This window comes from Parus major, chromosome 2 (genome assembly GCF_001522545.3).
Source record: "Parus major isolate Abel chromosome 2, Parus_major1.1, whole genome shotgun sequence".
Classification (NCBI taxonomy): domain Eukaryota; kingdom Metazoa; phylum Chordata; class Aves; order Passeriformes; family Paridae; genus Parus; species Parus major.
This window is the reverse complement of record NC_031769.1, coordinates 44,555,053-44,578,774: the sequence shown is the minus strand read 5'-3', so window position 1 is coordinate 44,578,774 and position 23,722 is coordinate 44,555,053. Positions and strand designations below refer to the sequence as shown.

Below are 23,722 nucleotides of genomic sequence, written 5' to 3'. Positions count from 1 at the left end.
TACAGTTGATGCCGTGCATTAAAAAAAATAATAATAAAAAAAAATAAAACAATTAAAAACCCTAGGCAAAGAAACTCCAAATTAGACTGGGAGGGGGAAGGGAGTAGGAGAGAGTCACAATGGCCTTTTGCTCCCCACTCACCCCCTGTTCCCTTCCCAAAGCAGGACCCCGGGCTGATCCCCTCAGTCGCATCCCCTCCCTCGCCGCCTCTACACCGCTCAGGACGGCAGCAACTTAGTTCCCGAGCCGGAAACTCGGATCCTTCTTTCCCACCTCCGGAATAAGGTGTCTCCGCCGTACTCCCCCTGCCCCGGCCCTGCCCAACCCGGCACGGCCCTGCCCAGCCCGGCACGGCCTTCCCCCCACCTCGTGCCGCTTCCCCGCTCCCTGTCTCCCTCCGCCCTGGGAGCCGGGCACTATTTCTCCTCCTCCCTCTGCCTGCCCTGAGCGCCGGGCGCCTATGGAATGCCGCGCGCGGGGCCCGGCCGCGGCGGCAGGATACACAGCCGGGCCCGGCGCTCGCTATAAGAACCTCCTTGTGAGCGACGCCATTTTAAGCCTCTCGCTCGGTTCGGCGCTGGGAGCAGCGGCGGCGGCGCTCGGGGGACACAAACACCGCCGCCCCGTACGGTCGCCACCCGGGAGCCAGCGGCGGGGGCACCGCCGTGAGAGAGGAGGAGTAGGAGGCGGCGGAGGTGTGGGAACAAGGAAGGAAAGACGGACCGGACCGGGATCGCCCGGGCAGCAGCAGCCGGAGCCCGGGGGGACCCTGCACTCTCTCCTCCTTCCAACGTTAGTGTCGCTTTCTTCGGCGGGAACTTGGGGTAAAGCGGGGCCGGCCCCCCCCCGCGGCCGTGAGGGGGTCCAGGGTGTGCCCGGCGGGAAGGACGGGGCTGGGGGAGGGGGGGAGCGGGGGTGGGAGAGAGGTGGGGGGGCAGGAAAGGAAGAGAAAGAGAGAGAGAGGGCTCTTGTTTTGGGGAGGTCCGGACAGCTGCGTGGCTGCAGGAGCGGCAGCTGCAGCTCCCGAGGTGTCTCTTGGGAAGCTCGTCCTGGGGCGAGGGGGTGGCTGCTCGGGTCTGCGGGAGAAGGCGAGTCCCTGCGCCCGGCTTTGCTCTCGTTTGCAGCAGAGCCCGGAGTACTTTAATGACCCTTTTTCATTATCGTTTTAAAGGTTCCTCCCCTTCCATTTTTAGGGAAGTACTAACTCGCCGGTGGGCTGCAGATCCCCTTTGGCGATAGGAGGGGGAAGAGAGCAGGGTACGGGTTTATTTGTACCGAATATAATTAATCACGGTCACTGCAGTCAGCGGGAGATAACTAATCTGTTGCCTTGTGGGGTTTCGGTCTTAGTGGCATTGCATATTTGCTGGAGAGGCTATGCTGCTGCTTCTGGATGCCGCCGAAATGAAGCTTCCCCGGAGCTGAGAGCAGTCAAATTAAGTTTTTTAACGCCCACCTTACCAGCGTGTTGTAGGGAATGCCTAGGGCTGCGGGCGGTGTGGGGGCTCCCACGCTGCGAGGAGAAGCGCCCGCTGCTTCCCGTGGCCGGCTGGGGGGACCACGGCGGCTCCCGCCTCCCAAAGTAGCGCGTTCCTGAGGTGTGGAGATCAACTTGCGGTGACTCCCAGAACTATCTAGGGCACTTACTTCTCTAGGAACAGGGTCTCCAGGTGTGTTTTGTGGTTTGTTGTTTTGTTGGTTTTGGTTTTGTTTGTCGTTTGTTTTTGTTTTGTTTTTTTAGCGAAGCTTAGTTCATCTTTATTGTGCATGATTAGCTGCTCCTAGCGCAGCAAGTTTTCTTAAATTTAGCAAGACCTTGAATTCTTCCCTAGTTAAAACTCGATGTAAGACGTTGGACAGTTTCTTTTTTGTATCTCTTCCCAAAAAGCTTCTCTGAAGATTATGCTTTCTGGACAGAAAGGACAGACTGTGTGAAGGTACCACAGGCAACTTACTTGTGACTTTAGGAATAGCAGTGTTGATCTTTTTAATCAGCTACTTCTTGATCTCTTTCTCATGGAGCAGCCATTGTTCTGACACTCTGTATATTCCAGACATCTGTGGTCCTCCCATCCCCCAAAGTATGCAAGTGGTGAATGGAAAGAGGCTGGGCTGGTATGCTGAGGTCGACGGACGGAAATCAAGGAGGGGTTTTAGTAAAACAGGATCTTTATGTGCTGAAACTACAGTAAAAGCGAGGAGGAGAAAACTAGCTGAAAGAGTGTTGGGGTTTTCACGCTCCTAAGTTCAGGCGCACCAGACAGCAACTTCCCAGTTAGGATTTTGCTTTTGAATGACAAAAAGGTACTACTGCAAGGCTCCAAAAAAAAAGCCTAAGCGGCAAAACTTACTGGTGTGTATTGGCCCAAGTCATAATGTGAATTTCAGTACCTAACAGTCCAGGAACCTAATGTTGATCTTGCACTTTTTATAAAAAGGTGCTGACAGCTGCAGGTATGTGACTGCTGTGCCATTTGTCTAATGACTGGTACTGTTGCAAATGAGGCTGCTTAGGTATTCAGGCAAGAGTTTTAGGCTCTCTAAATTCAGCTGTTCAGTACAAAATCATACTGAGTGTCTTAGTGTTTTGGGGTTGTTCTGAAGAAATGTCGTATTTGCTCATCTGTTAGTTCTGATATTTTCTGTTTAGGGATAAGCTGGTATCCAGGGGAATATTCACTTTGGTCTGTATGGCTGATCACTTCACAAGGTCTGGAGGAGAAACAAGTAAAAATACCATGTTGGAAAGGACAGTGCTATGTGCTATAGCTTCTAGGAGGAAGTATTTAATATAGAGTTAAGCTTGATTTGAAAAATCAGTTCTTCAAATGCTGTGTTACAGCCTTATCAACCCAAGCTTCATTTTTCTTGCCTAAGCTATGTATGGATTGGGCTCTTTGCATGGTGTATGGACACCAGCATTTTGCTCTGACTGTGGTCTGTCAGTAACTGGTTTACCAAACCTTGGCTGTGAAGCCTGGTTGCCCTTCAGACATGATTTCTTTCTGAAATATATCTCCACCTATCATGACTCTACATCTGAATTAGCATCTTGAAATACTGTGTTCTGAAGAGTTAAACCTGAGGTTCAGGGGATGTTAAGGCAAGAGGTTAGTACTAGTGGTGTTCTGATTTTGCTGTGTTTTCGGAGTAGAAAGGGAAGTGGAAAGAATGGAGCAGGAAATGGGGCTCTTGGAGGTTTCTGTCTCAAACTGAAGCATGAATGTGCAGTCTGAAACTCCTGGACAAGGATGTTTCTGCAGAGTATTGTTTAGTAGGCAGGTTAGTGTGCAAATACAGCAGTAACCAAAATCACTTACGTTAATTCATAGTTGAACTGGTAATGCAGGGATTGTGGCGATTGTGCAGTTGCCTGCAGCAAAACTTGTTCTGTGGCTGTGGTAGCCTGCATACCATGGCAGGAAAATCAGGACTGACCTTACTTATCTTGAATATCATACTTCACAAAGCCTGATAAAACCTGTGAGAAACTGTGCAGGCAGCTGTGACTTGTTCCTGGGTTCTCAGAACGTGCACTTGCAAGCTCTGAGCCCAGTGCCTTGCTTGCTGACTGGGTGGGAGCCTAGAAATGGCAAACTCCTTGGCAGTAAGTATTGTGTGTGACTCTTCTTGTCTCTTTAGATTAAATTATTTTCCTGGCAGAGCAATATTTCTGATTTTCCTGTTAAACACCAATTGAATTGGCTAGACTTGCCAACATAAGGCAGCCTGACAATGGTTAACTTTTAATATCTGTTTTTGGCACTTGATTTCAAGGTAAAATTTATTTTGGTCTGTGATCAGGCTTTAGCCCAGGACAGTAATGTGTTAAACTGCGCTGCCACTGTGTAGCCTATGATGCTTCTCAGGATAAGAAAGGAGCCAGAAAAGTTGTTTCAGTTTTTAGGGTTTTGTGGCTTTTCTTTTTTCACTGACAGGTAGCTTCAAGTGCAAGGGAGAGAACTAATGGAAGTCTAATTCTGGCATTTCTGTCTTTGTGAAACACAAAGATGAACAAACACAAGTGGATGAAGTAGGCAGGTGAAACATACCTGTAGCTCAGCCTGACCTCTTGAGTCTGTTAACTCTGATGTGACAGCAAATTAATCCTGTGCTTTAGTTGCCTTGGGAAGTATGGATGCAAATATTACTTTACAGCAGAACTTTTTGTTCATGTTCCAAGTTGACTTTAGGAAACAATGTACATTGGCTGGATTGATATTGCAGAAGTGAAGTGCTTGCTCTGTTACTTAACACTAAATTAACTTTGGAGCCTTGTTTGAGGGCTGATGTAGAAGGGTGAAAGAGTTAATCTCATATTCTATGTTGTTGCATTTAAAAAGCAGTATGAGCTAGCTGGATTTTGCTGGAGTTGGCAAGTGCACCGTGTGCACTGTATGTGTATTTGCTGGAACCAGCATTTCTGGGCTGATTTACTGTGCTAAATAGAGTTGTATAAATTGGAGAAGTTTGCCAACTCTGCAGCAACTGTAGCAAGTAGTTCTGTATTGTCCTGGCAACAATTCAGGTGCCCTCCAGTGGCCAGAAATCTTAACTTCCTAAAGGTGCTGCTAAAGGCAGCTGCCTTGTCAGTTTCTCTTAATTAAGAGTGAGTTGAAGAAATATATTTTAGTGTCAGACTTCATTAGCGTGTTTGTTGTTTAAACAGTTCTTTTTGGAGTGTTGGTGTGCCTTATTGTAAATACGGAGTTATTCTGATGGACAAGCCACTTTCAGATTCATAAGTGTTTCGACAGTGTAATTATGACTAATCACTCCAGTTTCTTGAACTGTGGAGATTAATGTTTAGCATCCAAGTTCAGGGCTGACTATGTGGTTGCAGTCTGAGAAGAAACTGGATTATGGGTAGATACTTCATTTGGAAGAGACATGGTCTGCTAAGTTGTTCATGTATTGGTGTGGAAATGAGTGTTTCAAGTTAGGCACAAAGAGGCCAGAAAGGTATTTCTGTAACAGTGTCTGTTATTAGTGATGCACATGATTGTGGAACTGTTCTTAGTGATGCACATGATAAATTACTGTGGAACCATTGTCTTCTTGATACACAAAACTGTGTGGGCAGGGAAACTTGAGGGCTGGCAGTGGTTTTGTTCCTGAACTTTGAGTCTTAAATGAAATGTGGTATAATTGTCTGAATTATCATAGGTTGCCTCTAAATGGTCGCAATGGCAACTATTTTTTTGTTTGTTTGGGTTTTTTTTTGTATGTGACTTGTTAAACCTAAAGAAGGAATTTTGATCCTGTCTACTGCCAGCTCTCTACTACAGTCATCTTTACTCAGTGATAAGTACGGGCACATGGAGCAAAAGCTGTAAACCATTGCATATTTATTACGGGAGTCCTGCTGGCAGACTAAACCTTGGATAGGAGCACTGGCTCATCCCTAACCAAGGAAGATGGGAGTATGCATAATGTAGTTATCTGTGTCCTGCAGATAGAAGGCAGGAGCTCTCTAAGCTGTGATAATAAAACTGCTGTCAATGTTTTGACCAGCCATGAGGATACTCAAACTCAGTAAATGCTGCACAAAGCCCTAGTGCGAAATGTGTGCCAGTGATCCAAAGATCTCAAATCCATTGTTGAACAGAAGTAACTTAGTAACTGTTTTGAGGTTACTTGTTTGTGGTGCTGGTGCTTAGTTGGTCAAAGTAATTGAGAAATGAGAGTAATAGCGTTGATAATCTTGTTATGACTTAATGTGAGTGCATAAACTTGAAACTGTCTTACCAATCCTGTAATACTGAGCTCCAAACTGCTGTCAGGGGATTGATATGTACATTATGTGAGGAAGTTCATTACTTTCGTTCTCAAGTTGGATGTGTAATACCAGAGTTGTATTTGAAACAGTTTTCACATCATAACATTTAAGATTATCATCAGCTCCCATCTTGGACAGTCAGGAGGGTACTTAGATGCTTGAGGTCTATTTTGCCAACTAATAAAGTAAAAGTTTTTGCTAGTGCTGTGGTTTACTTGCTGATGAAAAGCTCTCTTAAATCATTACATTTAAACATGACCTGATGATTTGTCAGCTTGAACACAGCTGCTGCTAATAGCTCTCAGAAATAACCAGAAGTTTCTAGAAAAGACAAATGATGGTGTTTTGTTCACAGATCCTGTTAGAAGCTGCTGGTATAGTTGCCCATAATTTTGAATGTAAAAGATTGGGTTGACAGACCTCTTGTAACTCCTGGATGTTCTCTAGGTAAGGGGCAAAATAACTGTGCTGTGGATCCAAACACTTAATTTCTGAAGTTACAAGATCCAGTGCTGTGAAATTTCAGCACCTGCAGTATGATTTTAAGTAATATTATGTGACTAAGTGAAGAGGTGCTTTCTTTACATTGTATAGGATGTCCAGCCATGTGCCCCTGGCCAGCATCAAGCAAAATTATGTAGGGGACAGCTGATAAGAAATTACGGTGGTAGGTAACTGCTACCAAGTCCATTTAGACATGTGTGTCCCATCCGTCTGTAATTCTACCAGAGTTTCTCTGGAGTGTCTGTAGTGTGCATCTCCTTTCTTTCAAAAGGAGAACCTTTATATGATTGCCAGCTGCATGTTTGGGGAGGCTTCTTAGCAGGTTCTACAGTTTCAAAATTTGTCTTCTAGAATGATAGTGTAGATCAGGGCCAGGATGAACTTTTTTATTTCTTTTTTAGTAACTTTCCTGATGTGCTTGTTCTGAATTTTCTTCCAGATTCTCATTGTTTTGTACATTAGTTATGAGGTATTTGTTGGCTGACAGTGGCTCTCAGACCACTGTTCTCTCTTGCTTTATTGAGAATTCTAATGAGTTGTTTTTAAAAGGGTACTTCAACCTTAGTACCTGTGAAGACCCTGATGAATTGCACAAGCTGTTAGTGCCTTCATGCTGTGTTAGTTGCTCAGCACACAGCACTGACAGGGCTGCAGCTGGAAGAGACCCATCTGCCAGTGAAGTCTCCGACCTCCACTTCTGCTACCTTTTGTAATCTGAACTGTCAGTCCTTGCAGAGTTCTCTTCAGTGATTAACTATCCACATTCTGGGTGGCTTTCTGTACTTCAGGTGAGCAAAACACCTAAAGTTTGGCTCTTGCTGCACTTGTTATATAGTCTCAAGTGCCCTTGAAACTTAGGAGCTGTTGAACATTGCAAGCTGGGTAGGAAGTATGATTGTTTACTAGTCTTTCTCTTCTAGGAGGAAAGGTAGAACAGGTGAGGTTCTTGTCATATCAGAACACTAGTGCTCCAGAGGTGAAGTGTGGCAGGCTGGAGCTTTACAGCTGTTGTAAAGTTCTTGTGGTCCCTTTCCCTCCTCTGTCACATTTGCTTAAGACTGTATTGACTCCAAAACAAGCATCGAGTTTTTTGGGATGTGTAACCTAAGTCTTTCCTTCACTAGACATTTTTTGAGGACTATGTTCTCTTTCTAAATACAGTTAACCCAGTGTTTAAATCTAGTCAAGGCTACTTGCAGACTGCCTGCATTTCAGTTCCATCAAGCAGTTGTAATCAACTTGGAGAAGTCTAGCAAGAAAGAAACATTTACATGTTGTTTGCCTTAGCCAATGGGCATGTGAATAGAAACTCTGTTCTGTACTCTTGGTCTTAGATTGCTGACATAACTGAAAATAGAGAGGCAGCATGTTATTTTGTGTGTGGCATGAAGTGAACTCTTAAAAAGAACACTTAAAAAAGCTAGTGTAGGGAGGTTTTTCTGAAAGCCTTTGTTACAGAAAGGCATTTTTAGATAATTTCTAGTGCAGAAGACAAAGGCTGAGAAGCCAGAACAACTGATGTAATAGCAATCTGGGATGCCTGAAGGAAAAAGGAAATAATGAATTGGAAATGAAGCAATGAAGAAGAGTGGCTGAAATAGAGGCGACTTGCAGTGGGCATGGGCAGATCTGCACCCCTCTCCCACTTTAAATCTGTGGATTATTTGACCTAGTTTGTTGCTTCTTCCAGCATGTCTGAAGGATGTTTAAGGCTTGAAAATTGGAACCTTTTAACCATTGAGGTCAGTAAAGCAGATATTCAGATTTCTTAATTGCCTGAAGTTTGTTAGGAAAAACAAACCTTAGACTTACAGTCTTAAGAATTAGTAAGAGAATTTAAAGGCCATTTTAACACTATTGCATATTCTGGGTTCAGAGTCAAATTTATTATGATCTGATTAGCTAAATACTAATAACACTATCAATACTTCACCAAGCAAGAATAGCTTAGTGTTTGGAGGGAACGATGCAAAGTAACAAATGTTGATTGGAGAAGACCAGAGCAATTTTGCCACAAGGTTAAGTTTAAATGAGTTTGTTCAATTGCAGTCCAGGATCAGTAAGATGGATTTCAGTGTGGGACTGTGGCATTCAGGTCAAGATTACTGGTAGCTCGGAGTTTTCAGTGGAACTTCTGAAATAGTTCAAGTTGCTACATCTTGGCACAGCATTTAAACATAGTAATCCTGCTTCATATCTTGCCATGGTCCTTCTTCTGAAGTAGTAGTGAAGGTTATGGATGAATGCTTCTACCATGTAACCCCAAAAAAGATGTAGAAAAGTTTTAGAGCTGTGAAAGCCTATAGTTGTTTTTTTTTTTCCTTTTAGAGGAAAAAGACTGCATGGTTTGAATTGTTTCCCTTTGATATTACATACTGTCTAAAATTCTTCCACTAGGTTAAGGTGTCCTGTCAAAAGCCATCTGAAGACATTTTTACATAATATTAAAAATCACTCTGTTAAAAGCAGAAGGAAGCCTGACATTAATATAAAATACATGAAGGTTTATACTGCTGTTCCTAGAACTGGTAATAAGGTAAACCTTCATTTTTCTGTCTCTAAAAATATCAAGGTGGTGCTTTGCTTTGTTTGATATGATAGTTTACCGCCCATAACCATTATTCAAGGGCCACTTTGCAGTGAGTTTCATAGTAGCTTTTGTCCATTCAAGTCCTTAAAGCAGTGGTGTGCAGAAGTCAGTATTGATGGGTGACTAATTTGCCAATAGTAAAGGCCTTCTAATATTTGCATATAACTAACTTCAAAATAATCTACACTCACTGTATGTGGCTGTTTATTTTAGAGGGGACGAGGTGGCTGAGGACTGCAAATGCTACTTTTTGAGACAGATTATGGGAATGCCCTTCAGTATTTGTTTACTGGATATGGAAATGTATTTCAGGAAGACTGTTGTTTGTAATCCTCTATGGTATCTTTGTACAATAAAAATAAATCTTTTAAAAATGCAGTCTTCAGAGTGAAATTTAAGCACGTTCTGTACCTATTTTCAAATAAAGTATCTTCTGTTCATATTTTACAAAAAATTGTAAACCCCAGCTGTCATTCTTTCCACAAGCTTCTAACATTCCTTAAAACACACATGACCAAAACTGTCCTTGCGGGCTTCTTACCAATCTTGTAGAAAGCATCTGGTACATGAAGAACCTCCAAAATTACTTACAAAGGTACTTTTACCAGAGCTCAGTAAAGCCAGATAAAAATACTTCTGTTTTCTTTAGAACCTGCAAAATGGGTATGGGAGGAGAGAACTTTATTCACATTTGGATAAGGAATAATTAGAAGTTTACAACAGTTTGGATCACATCTTCATAAGGCTAAGATCAGTAGAAGTAGGTCCTGTCTGTTGCAAGTGTTTGTATCTGGGGCTTAGGTTAGATCAAAAATTGCCTAGAGACAGTTCAGCCACTCCTGCCTAAAGTGCTTTTATACCATAAAAGCTTTTTTCCTGATGTTTCCACATCAACATCCAGTATTGTCTTACTTGGATGATTCTTCCTCCCCCACATTTTGTTTTCTAGACAACAGGCTATCAAATTCCAGGGAAAGATTAAAGAGTTGTTTTGTTGTGATTTGTTGTCTGATTTCTTAATTGGATATATTTTCCAAATTCCCAGCTTGAAAATGAAGGTTAATTAGGAAGCTTCTGCTATATTAAGAACTGAAATATAAGGACTTTGGTCATAGAAATGAGTGCTCTCTGGTGTTACTAGCTGTGGAACGGCTGTTGCCTGTATATTTTAGCTATGGATTTTTGTAAAGCAGATATACAGGTAACAACATTGGCAAGCAGCTAAGACCAGTTATAAAATCAGACCCAAAAGGATGATTTCAGTAACACCTTGGGAATGGTTGCAATGACTTCAGAGCACTTGGAGAAAAACTGTTTTTCAGTACAGATATTTTTCTTCCCTTGTGTGTAGGTGATAGACATTTTTAACTGCTGTGACTGTCAGACAATGATCTACTTCTTCTGTGTAAGCAAATGTATCATTCAGAACTGGTGGGTAGTTTTAAGATCCAGGTGCTTGGCCTGTCCCAGATGACACAAAGAACAGGATAACAGGGTCAGGAGGGGTGTGCAGTAATTCATAGTGTTTGGATGGATCAGTCTGGATTTCTCGTGCAAATTTTAATAACATACTGCTCTCAAAGGATTTATGGCAGACTTTGACTTGCTTTCTAAGAGTAGCAGGGGTGGAGAGGGAACTGCTTATCAGATCACTCAGGTGTAATTTGAAAAGAATTGTTCAGATTTCAGTTACTTTAGGCTTGTTGACTTTCTTGGCGTATGCCTAACTATTCATCAGAATCAGAAATGAATAAAAACACATGATCAGAAATAATACTTTTACCCCTTTTGAAAATCAAGAAAATTGAATTGTCTTCTATAGTAATTAGAAATTATTAGCTCATGTGCCTTCTAAGCTTGCAGCTGCTATGTAATACAGCCTAGTGTGAGGTCTTGAATTGCTCTTTGCATGACTTGTTTAATATGTGGTCTAAAAAGCCCCAACCTTCATTTAAACCCAAAGCTGCTGATGCTTGCTAAGCAAGTGGATAGTCTCATGGTGCTGGAGGAGCTTTTTGAGAAGAGTTGAGTCCCAAAGCTTCTAGCAGTACATTTATGTGAACTGCATAAGACAATATTTATCAAAATTGCCACTTCTGAGTGCCTGCTAGCCTTCAAAAATTGCAGAGCAATAGCTTGCAGCTATGCTCGGGTTTGTTTGTAAAGTATACTGAGGCCTTCTGTCTCTTCCTGATGGTTGGGATATGTTTGGCTAACCTTGTACTGATCCAGTTTGTCAAGAAAACAAGCAGCACAAATGTTTGTACCTAGCCTCGTGGTGTCACTCCCTTTCTAAGTGTGTTAGTTAACCCCGAGAATGACAAATGGGAAGACAAAGTCAGCAGCTTGCTTGGACTTAGTTTACCCTTTTGTAAAATTAGAAAAGAATGTGAAGGAAAAGATGAGACTGTTTAAGTGCAGAAAACCTAAAACCAAACCCTGGCTACATTTGTTTGGCAGTTAGTTGAACTTTTAGGATTAAACCAAATTCTTCATCTAAATAATAATAAAAACCTACCAGGAATTTCTGGGGGGCTACAGGTGTATGAGATGCAGATCAGGATGTTGGAACTTGCAGATGCAGCTAGTATGCTGATCAAGGGTCAGCATTCCAAAGACTGAATGTCTGACTGGTAATGCATTTCTGAACACTTAATATTCTTCACTGCTATTTTTTAGATGTTCATCAGTGTTGTTTTGGAACAGTGCTGCTGTTCAGTGGCTACTCTGGTCTGTTGGATTTTACCTCATGGCAGAGCTGCTCTTCTGATCTCTTCAGGCTGCTGAAATTGAAATATCAATTTCAGAGTGCAGTTGCTTAAACCACAGTTGTCTTCATTGATGCAGAATTTAACAGTGGAGAAAAGTATAAGTGCTCGTCCCAAGCCCCTTATTGCATATGGAAATCTCAGTTCGTATTTGTCGTCTCAAAGCATGGTCACTGGTCTTAACATAGTGGTAAATAAACCAGTCAACTTCAAAACCAGTTTGATGATTTTTTTTTAGTATAGTCCTGATGGGAGGTGATAGGAAAGTTTATTGTGAAAATAAGTCTATTCTGTGCTAAGCATATTGAAAATTTCATATAGCAGCTAGAAATGCCAAATTTTTTATTGGAAGTGTCACATCTGACTTAGAGTAAGGACTACAGGGAGCAAAGATACAAATCTTACCGCTGTTCCCGTCTTTCTGTTTGGAAGGTATTAATGGAACTCACAAAGTAATGCAGAAGACCTGTGAAGAGCTATCAAGCTTTTGTATAGGCACTTTCTCAACTTAGTTAGCTACTCATTAGAATTTTTTAATCAATGGTGAACTGACAGCGTGACTTAAGTTTTTCTTTCCCCTTGCCACTACTACTCTCAAGCTCCTAACAGCATGTTAATTGTTGGAAGAATCCATGGGTAAGGGACTGGAAAAAGTGTCTGTATTTTCAGCACATTCTCCGTGCCCATTGTCAAGAGCAGACTCTGAGTTGGCCAGTCTCTTCCAGACTTTGGAGAAGGACCAGTTCAGAGTTTCCAGCTGCACAGCAGGATGCTTATTGTATGTTGTGAAATGTCTTATATCAGCTTAATGCTGTTTATCTTCTGCAGATGCAGATCTACTGTCCATTTTAAAAAAGTCAGGAAAGGGTTGCTGCCAAAAGTTGGGGAGTGCAGAGTCAGGACGTACAGCACTGGCATTTGTACAGCCAAGCAACAAGATTGCTCAGGAGCTGCTGGAGTATCTTGCAGCTGGCTCAGAGTCAGTGAAGTACAAATTTATCCCACCTAACCAGTGAGACTTTTAAAACTGCAGACCTGCCCTCTGTTTAATTATGATTTTCAAAAAGGTGCTCCTGAAGGACACTCTTAAACTGGGAAATGTCTTTACACAAATCCAGGGTCAGGTGGACTTTGTTCTCCTGACGCAGCACTGCAGACCTGTCCTTTCAGGGATTAGTGTATTGCCTTTACTTCATCGTGCAGGAACGTTTTGATCAGCACAGCTCTTAACGCCTAACAGCACAGTGAAAGCTGATGGTTGCAAGGGATGGTTTTGCTCCCTGCACAAGCTACCACTACAAATACACATTTTTAACTGTTTGTGCTTGGCTGGCTCCCAGAATAAGGTGTCACCAGCTCTGTCTGTGCTGGAAACAGTGTGGGACTGTGGGGGAAAGGGGAGCAAATGACATAAGTGATCCATTGTGGAGCTGTAGCCTTGAATCTCTATTTTTGGGTTACTGAAGAGACAAGTACAGATTTTTGGTACACACACTTCCTAAGTGCTTGGTGACATTGAATGGAGATGCATACAGAAAATTTAGATAGGACATTTGATCAAGCCTTCTTACCCCCAATTATCTTTGCTTTCTGTACAAAAAATAAAGTGAGTTTGGTGACTCAATGTGTGTGCAAATTTTTAGTTTTAACTTCAAGGAAGAGTTTTTTGTAGGAAGAAACCTTTATTCTTATAGCACAGGAAGGGAAAGAAGTAGGATGTGCAGTTATAACTCTCCAGGTAGTCTTTGTACAGGTTGCCTTACACGGTCATTTCAACTGTCCCCATGAAAATTCATGTAGCCCTGTATCAGACAGTTTTTCTAGGATCTTCTAAGTAGCTTATCTTTGAGGGAAATGAAGAAGTCTGACATTTAGCCATTGTCTTTGTGACATCTCCAAACTCTGGAATTTAATGTCTGGACTTCATCTAATGCAAAGATAGAGTCAAAAATAGCTCTGTCATGGTCAGTCTTCAATTCTTGTTCTCTTGCAGTGCTGAGAGTATCTTACACTGACAGAAGAAGTCTGGGTGATACATCATGTTCTTTTGCGTGTCTGTCCACGGGGGTTTGCTAATTAACATTTGAGGATACTCACTGTAGTAATGAAATGGCAAGATGTGCCAAGTCTTAGTTTGCAATTATGGTGTTCTAATGTGAAATCCTTCTTACTAGCTCTGATTATAATAAGTTCTAACCTTGCTCCTTTTTAGGATCTCTGAAAGGGTGCAAGAAAGAGTTCTGGGAGCATAATAAGGAACATGGCAACTCAAGGTATGTAATGCATTACAATTTCTGTTACTAAAATCTGGAAGACTCCTTATCCCTCTCTCTTTAACTTCTCAGTCACTTAGATTGAATAACATCTGCTCTATTAGAGTAATTACTACCTTACACTGGAAATCAAACCTGCAGACAAATTTGTTGTAAGGTCAGGAGAGCCACAATAGCAATGATTGTTCAGGCTGTTCCTCAGGTTTACATGTCTGCATTAGTTCAACATAAAGCCTCAGTTTAAAGTTGCTGCTCACTTGCAGTGCTGAGGAAGTTGTTTATAACACTTTATTTTAATTTAAAATCTCTGTCATCTCTTGCAGGATTAATACATGCTGGAGTAATTTAACTAGACTTAATTATTCACCAATGATTTCTTACAGCTGACTTGATGGAGCTGGATATGGCAATGGAGCCAGACAGAAAAGCAGCAGTCAGTCATTGGCAGCAGCAATCATATCTGGACTCTGGTATCCATTCTGGTGCCACAACAACTGCTCCCTCCTTGAGTGGCAAGGGAAATCCTGAAGAAGAAGATGTGGACACAACACAAGTGCTGTATGAGTGGGAGCAGGGATTCTCTCAGTCCTTCACCCAGGAGCAAGTTGCAGGTAAGGCCTTTTCTATCACACCAGTTTGCTTGGACATGCAGTTTAACAATACAGAAACCTAGCTACTCAATTACTGCCAGTCTGGATGATGAGCTTTTTATTCCTAGTTTGAGGTTATTATGACGTGCCTTGTTTTCAGATATTGATGGCCAGTATGCAATGACTAGAGCTCAGAGGGTGCGTGCAGCTATGTTCCCTGAAACGCTGGATGAAGGAATGCAAATCCCATCCACACAGTTTGATGCAGCTCATCCAACTAATGTGCAACGCCTGGCTGAGCCATCCCAGATGTTAAAACATGCTGTTGTTAATTTGATAAACTACCAAGATGATGCTGAACTTGCAACTCGTGCAATCCCAGAACTGACCAAACTGCTGAATGATGAGGACCAGGTAAGTATTTTCTTTGCCTGGGTAAAGCTTGCTTTTGGGGCACGTTCAATGACCTTAAAACTGAAAGCTCTATTCAAACACTTGTGTTAGGTGGTGGTGAACAAGGCTGCAGTTATGGTTCATCAGCTGTCCAAAAAGGAAGCATCTCGCCACGCCATTATGAGATCTCCTCAGATGGTGTCTGCCATCGTACGTACCATGCAAAACACAAACGACGTGGAGACAGCCCGGTGTACTGCAGGGACACTACACAACCTCTCACATCACCGTGAAGGCTTGTTGGCCATCTTCAAATCAGGAGGCATTCCTGCTTTGGTTAAAATGCTGGGGTATGTGCACTACTACTATGAGGCAGTACTTGTGTTCTGCAGTTGGGTCTGCTAGGAGCAGGTACTCATGAGGATTTTCCCTTCTTTAGGTCCCCAGTGGACTCTGTGCTGTTCTATGCCATAACAACTCTTCACAATCTCCTGTTACATCAGGAAGGAGCCAAGATGGCTGTCCGTCTCGCTGGTGGGCTGCAGAAAATGGTGGCCTTGCTCAACAAGACAAATGTCAAATTCTTGGCCATCACAACAGACTGCCTTCAGATTTTAGCATATGGCAATCAAGAAAGTAAGGTAGGTGTCTCTGGTGCTGAAGTAGTTAAAATGAGCAAGCTTGTGATGAATGGCCTGACAGTTCTTGTGTACTGAACTCCTGACTGAATCTTCAGCCACTGGCTTTTGTCAGTCAGTCCTGACCTTGCGAGAGGGGAGGGATACAGGAATTACCTTGCAGAAATGCTGCTGTGCTTATAGTGAGACTGTAAAACTTACAGTCCACATAAGCAGATGGGAATGTTTTTTTAGGGAACTGTAACTATGAGGGGTGTAAGCCAGCAACGTTTACTATCTGCTGACATGTGTAGGAAGTGACAGACAAATATTATTTTTGCTGTCTTTCAGCTGATTATTCTGGCAAGTGGCGGGCCCCAGGCTTTAGTAAACATAATGAGGACCTATACTTATGAGAAACTATTGTGGACCACAAGTAGGGTGCTGAAGGTGTTGTCAGTCTGCTCCAGCAACAAACCTGCTATTGTTGAGGCTGGTAAGTACACTGTACTCATGATAACTTAAAAATCTACATAGTGCTTTGGGATCAGTTAATTCCACCAAGAACAGCAACTGCCAGCATCAAAAAATGAACTTGGGCTGGTCCTTAAGTCCATAACCATGTTTGGAGGCCTTTAGTATACAGAAGTATAAAAGGGTGGCTGTTTTTAGTAACTCCACTGTGTTGTTAACTGGGTGATGTTAGGGGCTGAGTGTTGTCAGGATGCATCCCCAAGAATATGCACACATTTAAAAGGCCCAGTGTCACACAGGGAATTTCAGGGAGTTATTTTCCTATGTGAAGAAGGGCTAGGGCCCAGCCATACTGTGATATTAAGGACAAGAAGGATCCAAAAGCTTGCGGTTATTTTGCACTCAGATGTCAAGGAGGAGAAGGACATGACTTCTCACAAGGTGAACATCAGAGTATAGTGTCAAATCTGAATAACCATGTCAAATCTGTACCATCTTCCAGGTGGGATGCAAGCTTTGGGGCTCCACCTCACAGATCCAAGCCAGCGTCTTGTCCAGAACTGTCTCTGGACTCTGAGAAATCTGTCAGATGCTGCAACAAAGCAGGTAAGGGCTTGTCTGAGGGATCAAGAGCAAAAATCAACATAGTGGAAAAGAGAAATTAACTTTTTCATCCCTTTTTTTTTCTGCAGGAGGGCATGGAAGGCCTTCTAGGAACTCTAGTTCAGCTTTTAGGATCAGATGATATTAATGTTGTGACTTGTGCTGCTGGCATCCTTTCTAACCTTACCTGCAACAATTACAAGAACAAGATGATGGTATGCCAGGTTGGTGGCATCGAGGCTCTTGTGCGCACAGTTCTCCGGGCTGGAGACAGGGAAGACATCACAGAACCTGCGATTTGTGCGCTCCGTCACCTCACCAGCAGACACCAAGAAGCAGAGATGGCTCAAAACGCAGTTCGTCTCCATTACGGACTCCCAGTGGTGGTAAAGCTGTTGCACCCACCCTCACATTGGCCTTTGATCAAGGTAAATAATGGTTCAAAGCTGCCAGAGCTGAAAGTGAAAACTGTTGCTTTTTAAAATGTAATTTTGAAAGTGAAAGAATACTTTGTTTCCATGGTATTGGGGATACAATTTGTCTGATGGATAACTTGCTTCAGTTGAACAACTTCTTAGCGATTTAAACACGAGATGAACTGGTTTAAAAAAGAAGTCACTAACAGTAAGCACACCCCTCCTGCTCTTTTATTCCTGTTTATTTTATCACCTGTTCCTTACCTGCAGGCTACTGTTGGCTTGATCCGCAACCTGGCTCTGTGTCCTGCAAACCACGCCCCGCTGCGTGAACAAGGTGCTATTCCAAGACTAGTGCAGTTGCTGGTTAGAGCACACCAGGATACCCAGCGACGCACTTCCATGGGCGGGACACAACAGCAGTTCGTGGTGAGTGCCCTCCCCTGACACTGTATCTCTCAAACTTCTCTCCAACTCCTTGTTTGTCAGTGCACCTCAGCCCTGTAGTGCTTGGGCTAAAGAACAATTGTCTTATTTGCTCTAGTTCACATTATTTAATGTGTGCTGATAACTGTCTTGGCAGACCTGAAATTTTTCTTAAATCAGAATGACAAAACTTTAGTTCTTATTTTAATAACCTCTTGAGCATTTAATTCTGAATGTTAGAGCTCACAGAAATTCTGGTACTGCCTACTCTGGCAAGCCAAGTACTTGTCTACCAAGAAACCAGAATTCCCTCCTCCTTCTCAGAAGAATAGGGGTTTAAGAATGCTATCACAGCTTATTGCATATTTGCAAGGGTGCTTAGAGCTGTAAAAGTACTAAGAAGTTGTGCAGGCTCTGTACTTGTTACCTCTTTGGGTTCCAGGTCAGTGTGACAAGATCAGTCTCAATTTGGTTATTTTTATCCTGTTAAACACATTAACAAAGGGGGGTTTGCTTAGCACAGCAAATGGAAGCAGCATCTACTGGTACAAGAGTTAATGTAATTAACATATAACTAATAATGTAGTTAATTCATGCAGAGGCAGGAATGGACTGCCAGGCTAATCCAGGTTGTAGAAAAAGAGATGGTGTTATCAGAGGGAAAGTTCATAATAAAAATCATTCACAGAGGCATTCCACTGGGATACTTCACGTACTGAAATTGGGTGGGTAAACTGGGTTGACTCACAGCTGGGATTTTAAGTTTGAAGGCCAGCAGTTAGGAGAAGGGAGATGAGTTTGGTTGATTTGTTGAAACTGCTGATTGGGTTTTTGACAATCACTTAAGAAGAGAGCATACAATATCTCAAATTAAAAAATCCCTTTTCTTTCCCTAACTAGGAGGGTGTGCGTATGGAAGAAATTGTCGAGGGCTGCACTGGAGCCCTGCACATTCTTGCACGTGATGTTCATAATCGAATCGTAATCAGGGGTCTAAATACCATTCCACTATTTGTGCAGGTAAGTGAGAGCTCAAGACAGCACTACAGTACGTATCAGGAAAAGAAGTAAAACAGCTCTTGCACTTCCTGGATAGATCTATTAAGTCAGAGGGTGCTGAAGAGCTCGTTTCAAGTGGAAGAGCTAAAGAACCCTTGTGTTTTGGTTGCAGTTGTTGTACTCTCCCATCGAGAATATCCAGAGAGTAGCTGCTGGCGTACTTTGTGAACTGGCTCAAGACAAGGAGGCAGCTGAAGCAATTGAAGCTGAAGGTGCAACTGCTCCTTTAACAGAATTGCTTCATTCTAGGAATGAGGGTGTTGGTAAGTGAACTTAAGGCTGGTTTTATACTTGTGTTAGAAGAGTTGATAGAAGTCTTGACCTCTACTAAAATCCCTCTTCCTTTTGGCAGCAACCTACGCAGCTGCAGTGCTGTTCAGAATGTCTGAGGACAAACCACAGGACTATAAGAAGCGACTTTCGGTTGAATTGACAAGCTCCCTGTTCCGGACCGAGCCAATGGCTTGGAACGAGGTCAGTTCTGTGATCTGTGTTAACAGTTCCCTGGGGAGAGCTCACTTCTGTGTTCTCCCTCCTTCCACCAGTGAAGTGTAGATGCCATCAGTGATGCAGGCCCAGCTTTACACTGCTGTGTAGTGGCTGTACCTTCTTTACTCTCTCTCTGTTCAGGTGCAGTGAACCTGTGGTAAGCAGCCTTCAAGCTGCTTTTTCCCTGGCAGACAGGAATAGTCTGTTCTCTGCTGCTGCTGAAGTGTTAATGCTCATTATGCGTGCTAGTGTGCAACGCTGTATACAAGAACTTTGTACTTTTCTGTGTTGCTTGTCAAAACCTAATGAACTCTGGATGCAAAAATAGAAACATGAGTGATATGAGGGAAGCATAAATATAAAACATATCCTGTGAGGCTTCCATCAAGCCAACAATGCAGGATTAGTAATCTTGGGCTGGAAATGCAACTTGTTCTGAGAACTGAGATTTCAGACTTGAGTATGTTTGCAGGCTCATTATCACACATGGCCTTTTTTCATTTTTAATGGACTACACAGTAAATTGAGCTTGAAGCCAATCTATGTGTATGGAATACAGGGAAGGCTTCACTCATTCTTTGTCTTCCCACAAGTTCTTAGGATTTGGGAGCCTAGCTTGTCTTGTCTTGTACGTAAGGGGCATAAGGGGCAGTAACCTTTAATTTGTACTATTTTAGTGCTTACATTTCTGCTTTCCTGAAATCTGTATCTACCACAAGAATGCGTGGGGGGGGAAAGCTAAAATGGAATATCTCTTTGAGATTGGAGTTGGCCAATTGCTCTGCAGGCAGGCAGTTACTTCTGTAATTGAACAAATGGGAGAGGTTCCTTCAGAACTCTTAAAAGCTCTGTCGCTGGCTTGGGAATATCTGACTTGCAGGATGTGGACAGGTGTACCTGTGGAGTGTTCCTAGACCTGCCCCATCTTTTCCACTCTCAGACAGAATCTTCCTTCCAGTGATCTGTGGATTCCTAAATCTGGCTATCACATGTTCAGTGCAGATAATTAGCTAAAAAGGCATTTCATGTTGACAGCAGTGCTGCAGTGCTCACTGCAGAGGAGTTGTTTAAAGGGGTTTGGGGCAAGCTTCACAGCTTCTTAAACCCAGAATTACTGGTGCTGGCTGAAAGACCTGATGTTAAAACTGTTTTGTAATTCTCTGTTGTACACATAGACAGCGGATCTCGGACTGGATATCGGTGCCCAGGGAGAGCCTCTTGGATACCGCCCAGATGGTACGTGTCTTCTGTTCGCCTTGACTAAACTTTCAATTGGATGAAGTCAAGTCATAGATTTTAAAGGAGAACTGAAAATGGGTGAAGAGTGAATTTACTCTTCAGCAAGGTATTGCAAACTGGCAGGAAAATGGGGAACTGCCAGTTAAAATAACTGGTTTCTGCAACACCACTGGCACAGCACTGAAATGGGTGCTGTTATGAACATGCAGAACCAGTGTCTCTTGTCTGAGTCCTGTGGGAACACCTCCTGCTGAGCTGTTGTTTCCAGAAATCTTTTCCATTCCTTACAAATGGACTTGACAATTCCAATAGTGCAGTTTTTTTTAAAAAACAACAAAGCTGCTATTGAATGCGTTAGTCTGTAAGTGTCTATAGATTTGAGTGCAAGCCTATCCCTAAGGATTCTGAGCTATTTTTGACTAGGCTTACAGAAGCAAGTCCACAGTCTTGGAGCCTGGTTTTGCTGTAGTATTGTTGAGTTTTAGTACTGTTGATTGTGCAGACTAATGGCTTGGCTGGAATCTGCTCGTGCTTCTGACTGCAGTGTGCTTTGTCTGCAGAATCCTACTGGAAGGCTTTTCCGAACAATGGAATAGCTGTTAAGGGCAGGCACCAGATTGTGTTGAACTTGGCTGAACTAGAAAACAATTAGATGGCTACATGATCTCCTCACACACTGATACTTGCAGCTTCTGATGCATCTAACATCTGTTAACATTATGCTTTTTTTCCCTCTGCCACCTTTAACTTTCTTAGATCCTAGCTACCGTTCTTTCCACTCTGGCGGATACGGTCAGGATGCCTTGGGTATGGACCCTATGATGGAACATGAAATGGGTGGCCACCACCCTGGTGCTGACTACCCAGTTGATGGTCTGCCAGATCTTGGCCATGCCCAGGACCTTATGGATGGGCTGCCTCCAGGTGACAGTAATCAGTTGGCCTGGTTCGATACTGACCTGTAAATCATCCTTTAGGTAAGAAGCTCCAACCTTGAATTTAAAAACAAAACAAAAAGAGAAAAACAGCTGACTGGACTGAAGACTTGGTTGGCAGGGAGGGATTGGCTCGATTGGGTCCCAGTGTGCCAGAATAATGAGTAAATGCTCTGGAAACAAAAAATAAGCACACTCCAAACTGACTTCTGCCGTGAAGTGTGGAAGTAATTAACTGTAATGTCTTGTGCACCAGCTTCATGCAGTCTTCATGTGTTACAACAGCCCTTTACAACGTGGGAGCACTGACACCTGTGTTTTTTCTCTTTGCAGCTGTATCATCTGAGTGAACTTGCATTGATTGGCCTGTAGAGTTGCTGAGAGGGCTCGAGGGGTGGGCTAGTATCTCAGAAAGTGCCTGACACACTAACCAAGCTGAGTTTCCTATGGGAACAATTGAAGTAAACTTTTTGTTCTGGTCCTTTTTGGTCGAGGAGTAATAATACAAATGGATTTTGGGAGTGATTCAAGAAACGAAGAATGCACAAGAATGAATTGCAAGATGGAATTTATCAAACCCTAGCCTTGCTTGTTAAAAATTTATTATTTTTTTTAAATCTCTGTAATGGTACTGACCTTGCTTGCTTTGGAAGTAGCCTTTCTTTTTGCAGTAATTGTTGTTAGTTTTTTTTTAAAGTCTCTCGTAGTATTAAGTTATAGTGAATATGCTACAGCAGTTTCTAATTTTTAAGGATTGAGTAAAGGTGTAGAACACTAATTCATAATCGCTCTAACTGTATTCTGAATAAAGTGTAACATTGTGTAGCCTTTTTGTATAAAAAAACTAGACAAATAGAAATGGTCCAATTAGTTTCCTTTTTAATATGCTTAAAATAAGCAGGTGGATCTATTTCATGTTTTTGATCAAAAACTTTATCTGGGATATGTCTGGGTAGGGGCCAGTAAGAACTGTTTATTTGGAACCTTGTATTGGACAGTTTACCAGTTGCCTTTTATCCCAAAGTTATTGTAGCCTGCTGTGATACAGATGCTTCATGAGAAAAATGCAGTTATAAAATGGTTCAAAATTAAAGTAAACTTTTAATTCATTCTGTGTCAAATTATTTCAGATCACAAAATATATTTGTGTGTTAAGAAATAGTCTGGGACTTGCGCAACCACTTTAGTGGGGGGAGCCAAGAACAATTTACCTCTTTGATCCCACTATGGCCCAGTTACCGTTCATAGCCTGGAGGTTTCCTGCTGCAGTCCTCTGTGGCACCAGCCTGCCCCTGCTTTGCGTTGGCAGGTTCCTCAGCATGGCCAGATGTGAGGCAGCTCCACTTTGTGCCAGGTCTGCCAGCCCCTCATCTCTCTGGGCTTCACAAAGGGCAAGCAGCCTCTTGCCTCAGTTCCCCTCAGAGGTGCCCAACACTAAGGGTCAGTGAAAGCCCTTGCCCACAAGCTCTCAGCTGGGTCAGAGCCCTTTTTAGGTGTCCTCAGTGTTCAGCTGCTGTGTGAGATGAAACCTGTGTGTAACTGGCTTCCCTTGCAGCAGCACCTGTGTGACTGTAAGGGGACAAAGTGGTTCTGAGACTGCTGGCTCAGGCTGCACATGTGCACCGTGCAGCTGTCACCAGCTCTGTGGGAACAGCACTCCCAGGCACTTCCACTGCAGGCAGCAGTTTGCCAGCAGGAGATCAGAGCAGGCCTTGGCTGCAGAGGCTCCTTGCTCAAGATGCTGAAAGCTGAAGGGAGCCACACCAGCCGCCTTCCCCTTCTGCTGCAGAGGGAGAGGGCTCACACCAGGAATTCAGCTTTGTTCCTCTCACCCACACTTGGCTACTTGACTTTTACTGCAAAACACTACACCAAATAATAGCCAGCACTTAACTTTTCCCTGTTGCTAATAACTCCAGCTGTCAAGCTATGAAAGATAGTGGTATTTGAAGTAAAGTAAGAAAACAATTCCTGTAAGACACACAAGGTGAAATCTGTTTACCTGGGGCTGTTTGCTTGTATGCACATACTCTGGGTAACAGGGCTCTCCAAGAACAGGGGTGTAGCAGCAGCTCTCACAGGCACTTACGCTTGGTGGGTGCACTGACAGACTGACATCAACCACAGCACATGTGGAAAATAATTCACACACTGTGGAAACTTCACACACTGTGGGATTTGCAAGCTCTAAAGGATCTTTTCTAGGGTACCAACTTTTACTGGGGGTTTGACAAACTGCCAGAGTCACCATCACACCTGTTCTCAAAGAAGTGCAGTCAGGAGTGTTGGCAGCTGAGGACAGCACCTGTGTAGCTTAAGCTGTGCAATGCTATGCAAAGAGGGGCACACAAAACACTGCTGAGTAGAAACCTGGGTAACATCTACCATCCTTGCATGCCACACACATCCCCTGTGTGATCACAGTTGTTGGTACTGGTTGCTTGAGGTGAACAATATTGTCTGTCTTGATGTTCTAGTGCCAGTCACAAGTATGAGGTGAACCCTTAAGATGAACAGCCGAGGCAGTCACCTGGTCCAAAAGATAAATGAGCATTTCTAAAGACAG

General features: G+C 43.0%; 2 protein-coding genes across 3 annotated transcripts in view; one reads left to right on the top strand and one right to left on the bottom strand.

Annotated features, from left to right (window-relative positions):
• The first annotated feature begins 520 nt into the window (after positions 1-520).
• On the top strand, positions 521-22,265 carry CTNNB1 (catenin beta 1). 2 transcript variants are annotated; one of them, XM_015617397.3, is made up of 16 exons: positions 521-793; positions 13,855-13,915; positions 14,299-14,526; positions 14,666-14,919; positions 15,010-15,248; positions 15,338-15,539; positions 15,867-16,011; positions 16,492-16,595; positions 16,682-17,020; positions 17,279-17,437; positions 18,335-18,454; positions 18,606-18,756; positions 18,846-18,967; positions 20,158-20,218; positions 20,978-21,198; positions 21,490-22,265. In XM_015617397.3, exons 2-15 carry the CDS (start codon positions 13,903-13,905, stop codon positions 21,184-21,186), a joined length of 2,346 nt encoding a protein of 781 aa, XP_015472883.1. In that variant the 5' UTR covers positions 521-793; positions 13,855-13,902; the 3' UTR covers positions 21,187-21,198; positions 21,490-22,265. The 2 variants fall into 2 exon arrangements, with proteins under 2 accessions (XP_015472883.1, XP_015472884.1); XM_015617398.3 differs by lacking the exon at positions 20,978-21,198 and having other exon boundaries at positions 540-793.
• ULK4 (unc-51 like kinase 4) overlaps positions 22,024-23,722 on the bottom strand; it is a 214,821-nt gene continuing 213,122 nt past the window's right edge. Inside the window, exon 38 of the mRNA XM_015617381.3 lies at positions 22,024-23,686. The gene's annotated coding sequence lies outside the window, so the exon portion shown is untranslated. The remainder of the gene's footprint in view (positions 23,687-23,722) is intronic.

What these genes read in the sequence shown, in the direction of transcription:
- CTNNB1 (XM_015617397.3), top strand. An exon ending in TGCTGAATGATGAGGACCAG is followed by an intron (nt 14,920 to 15,009) that starts GTAAGTATTTTC and finishes CACTTGTGTTAG; the next exon opens with GTGGTGGTGAACAAGGCTGC. An exon ending in TTCTAGGAATGAGGGTGTTG is followed by an intron (nt 18,757 to 18,845) that starts GTAAGTGAACTT and finishes TCCTTTTGGCAG; the next exon opens with CAACCTACGCAGCTGCAGTG.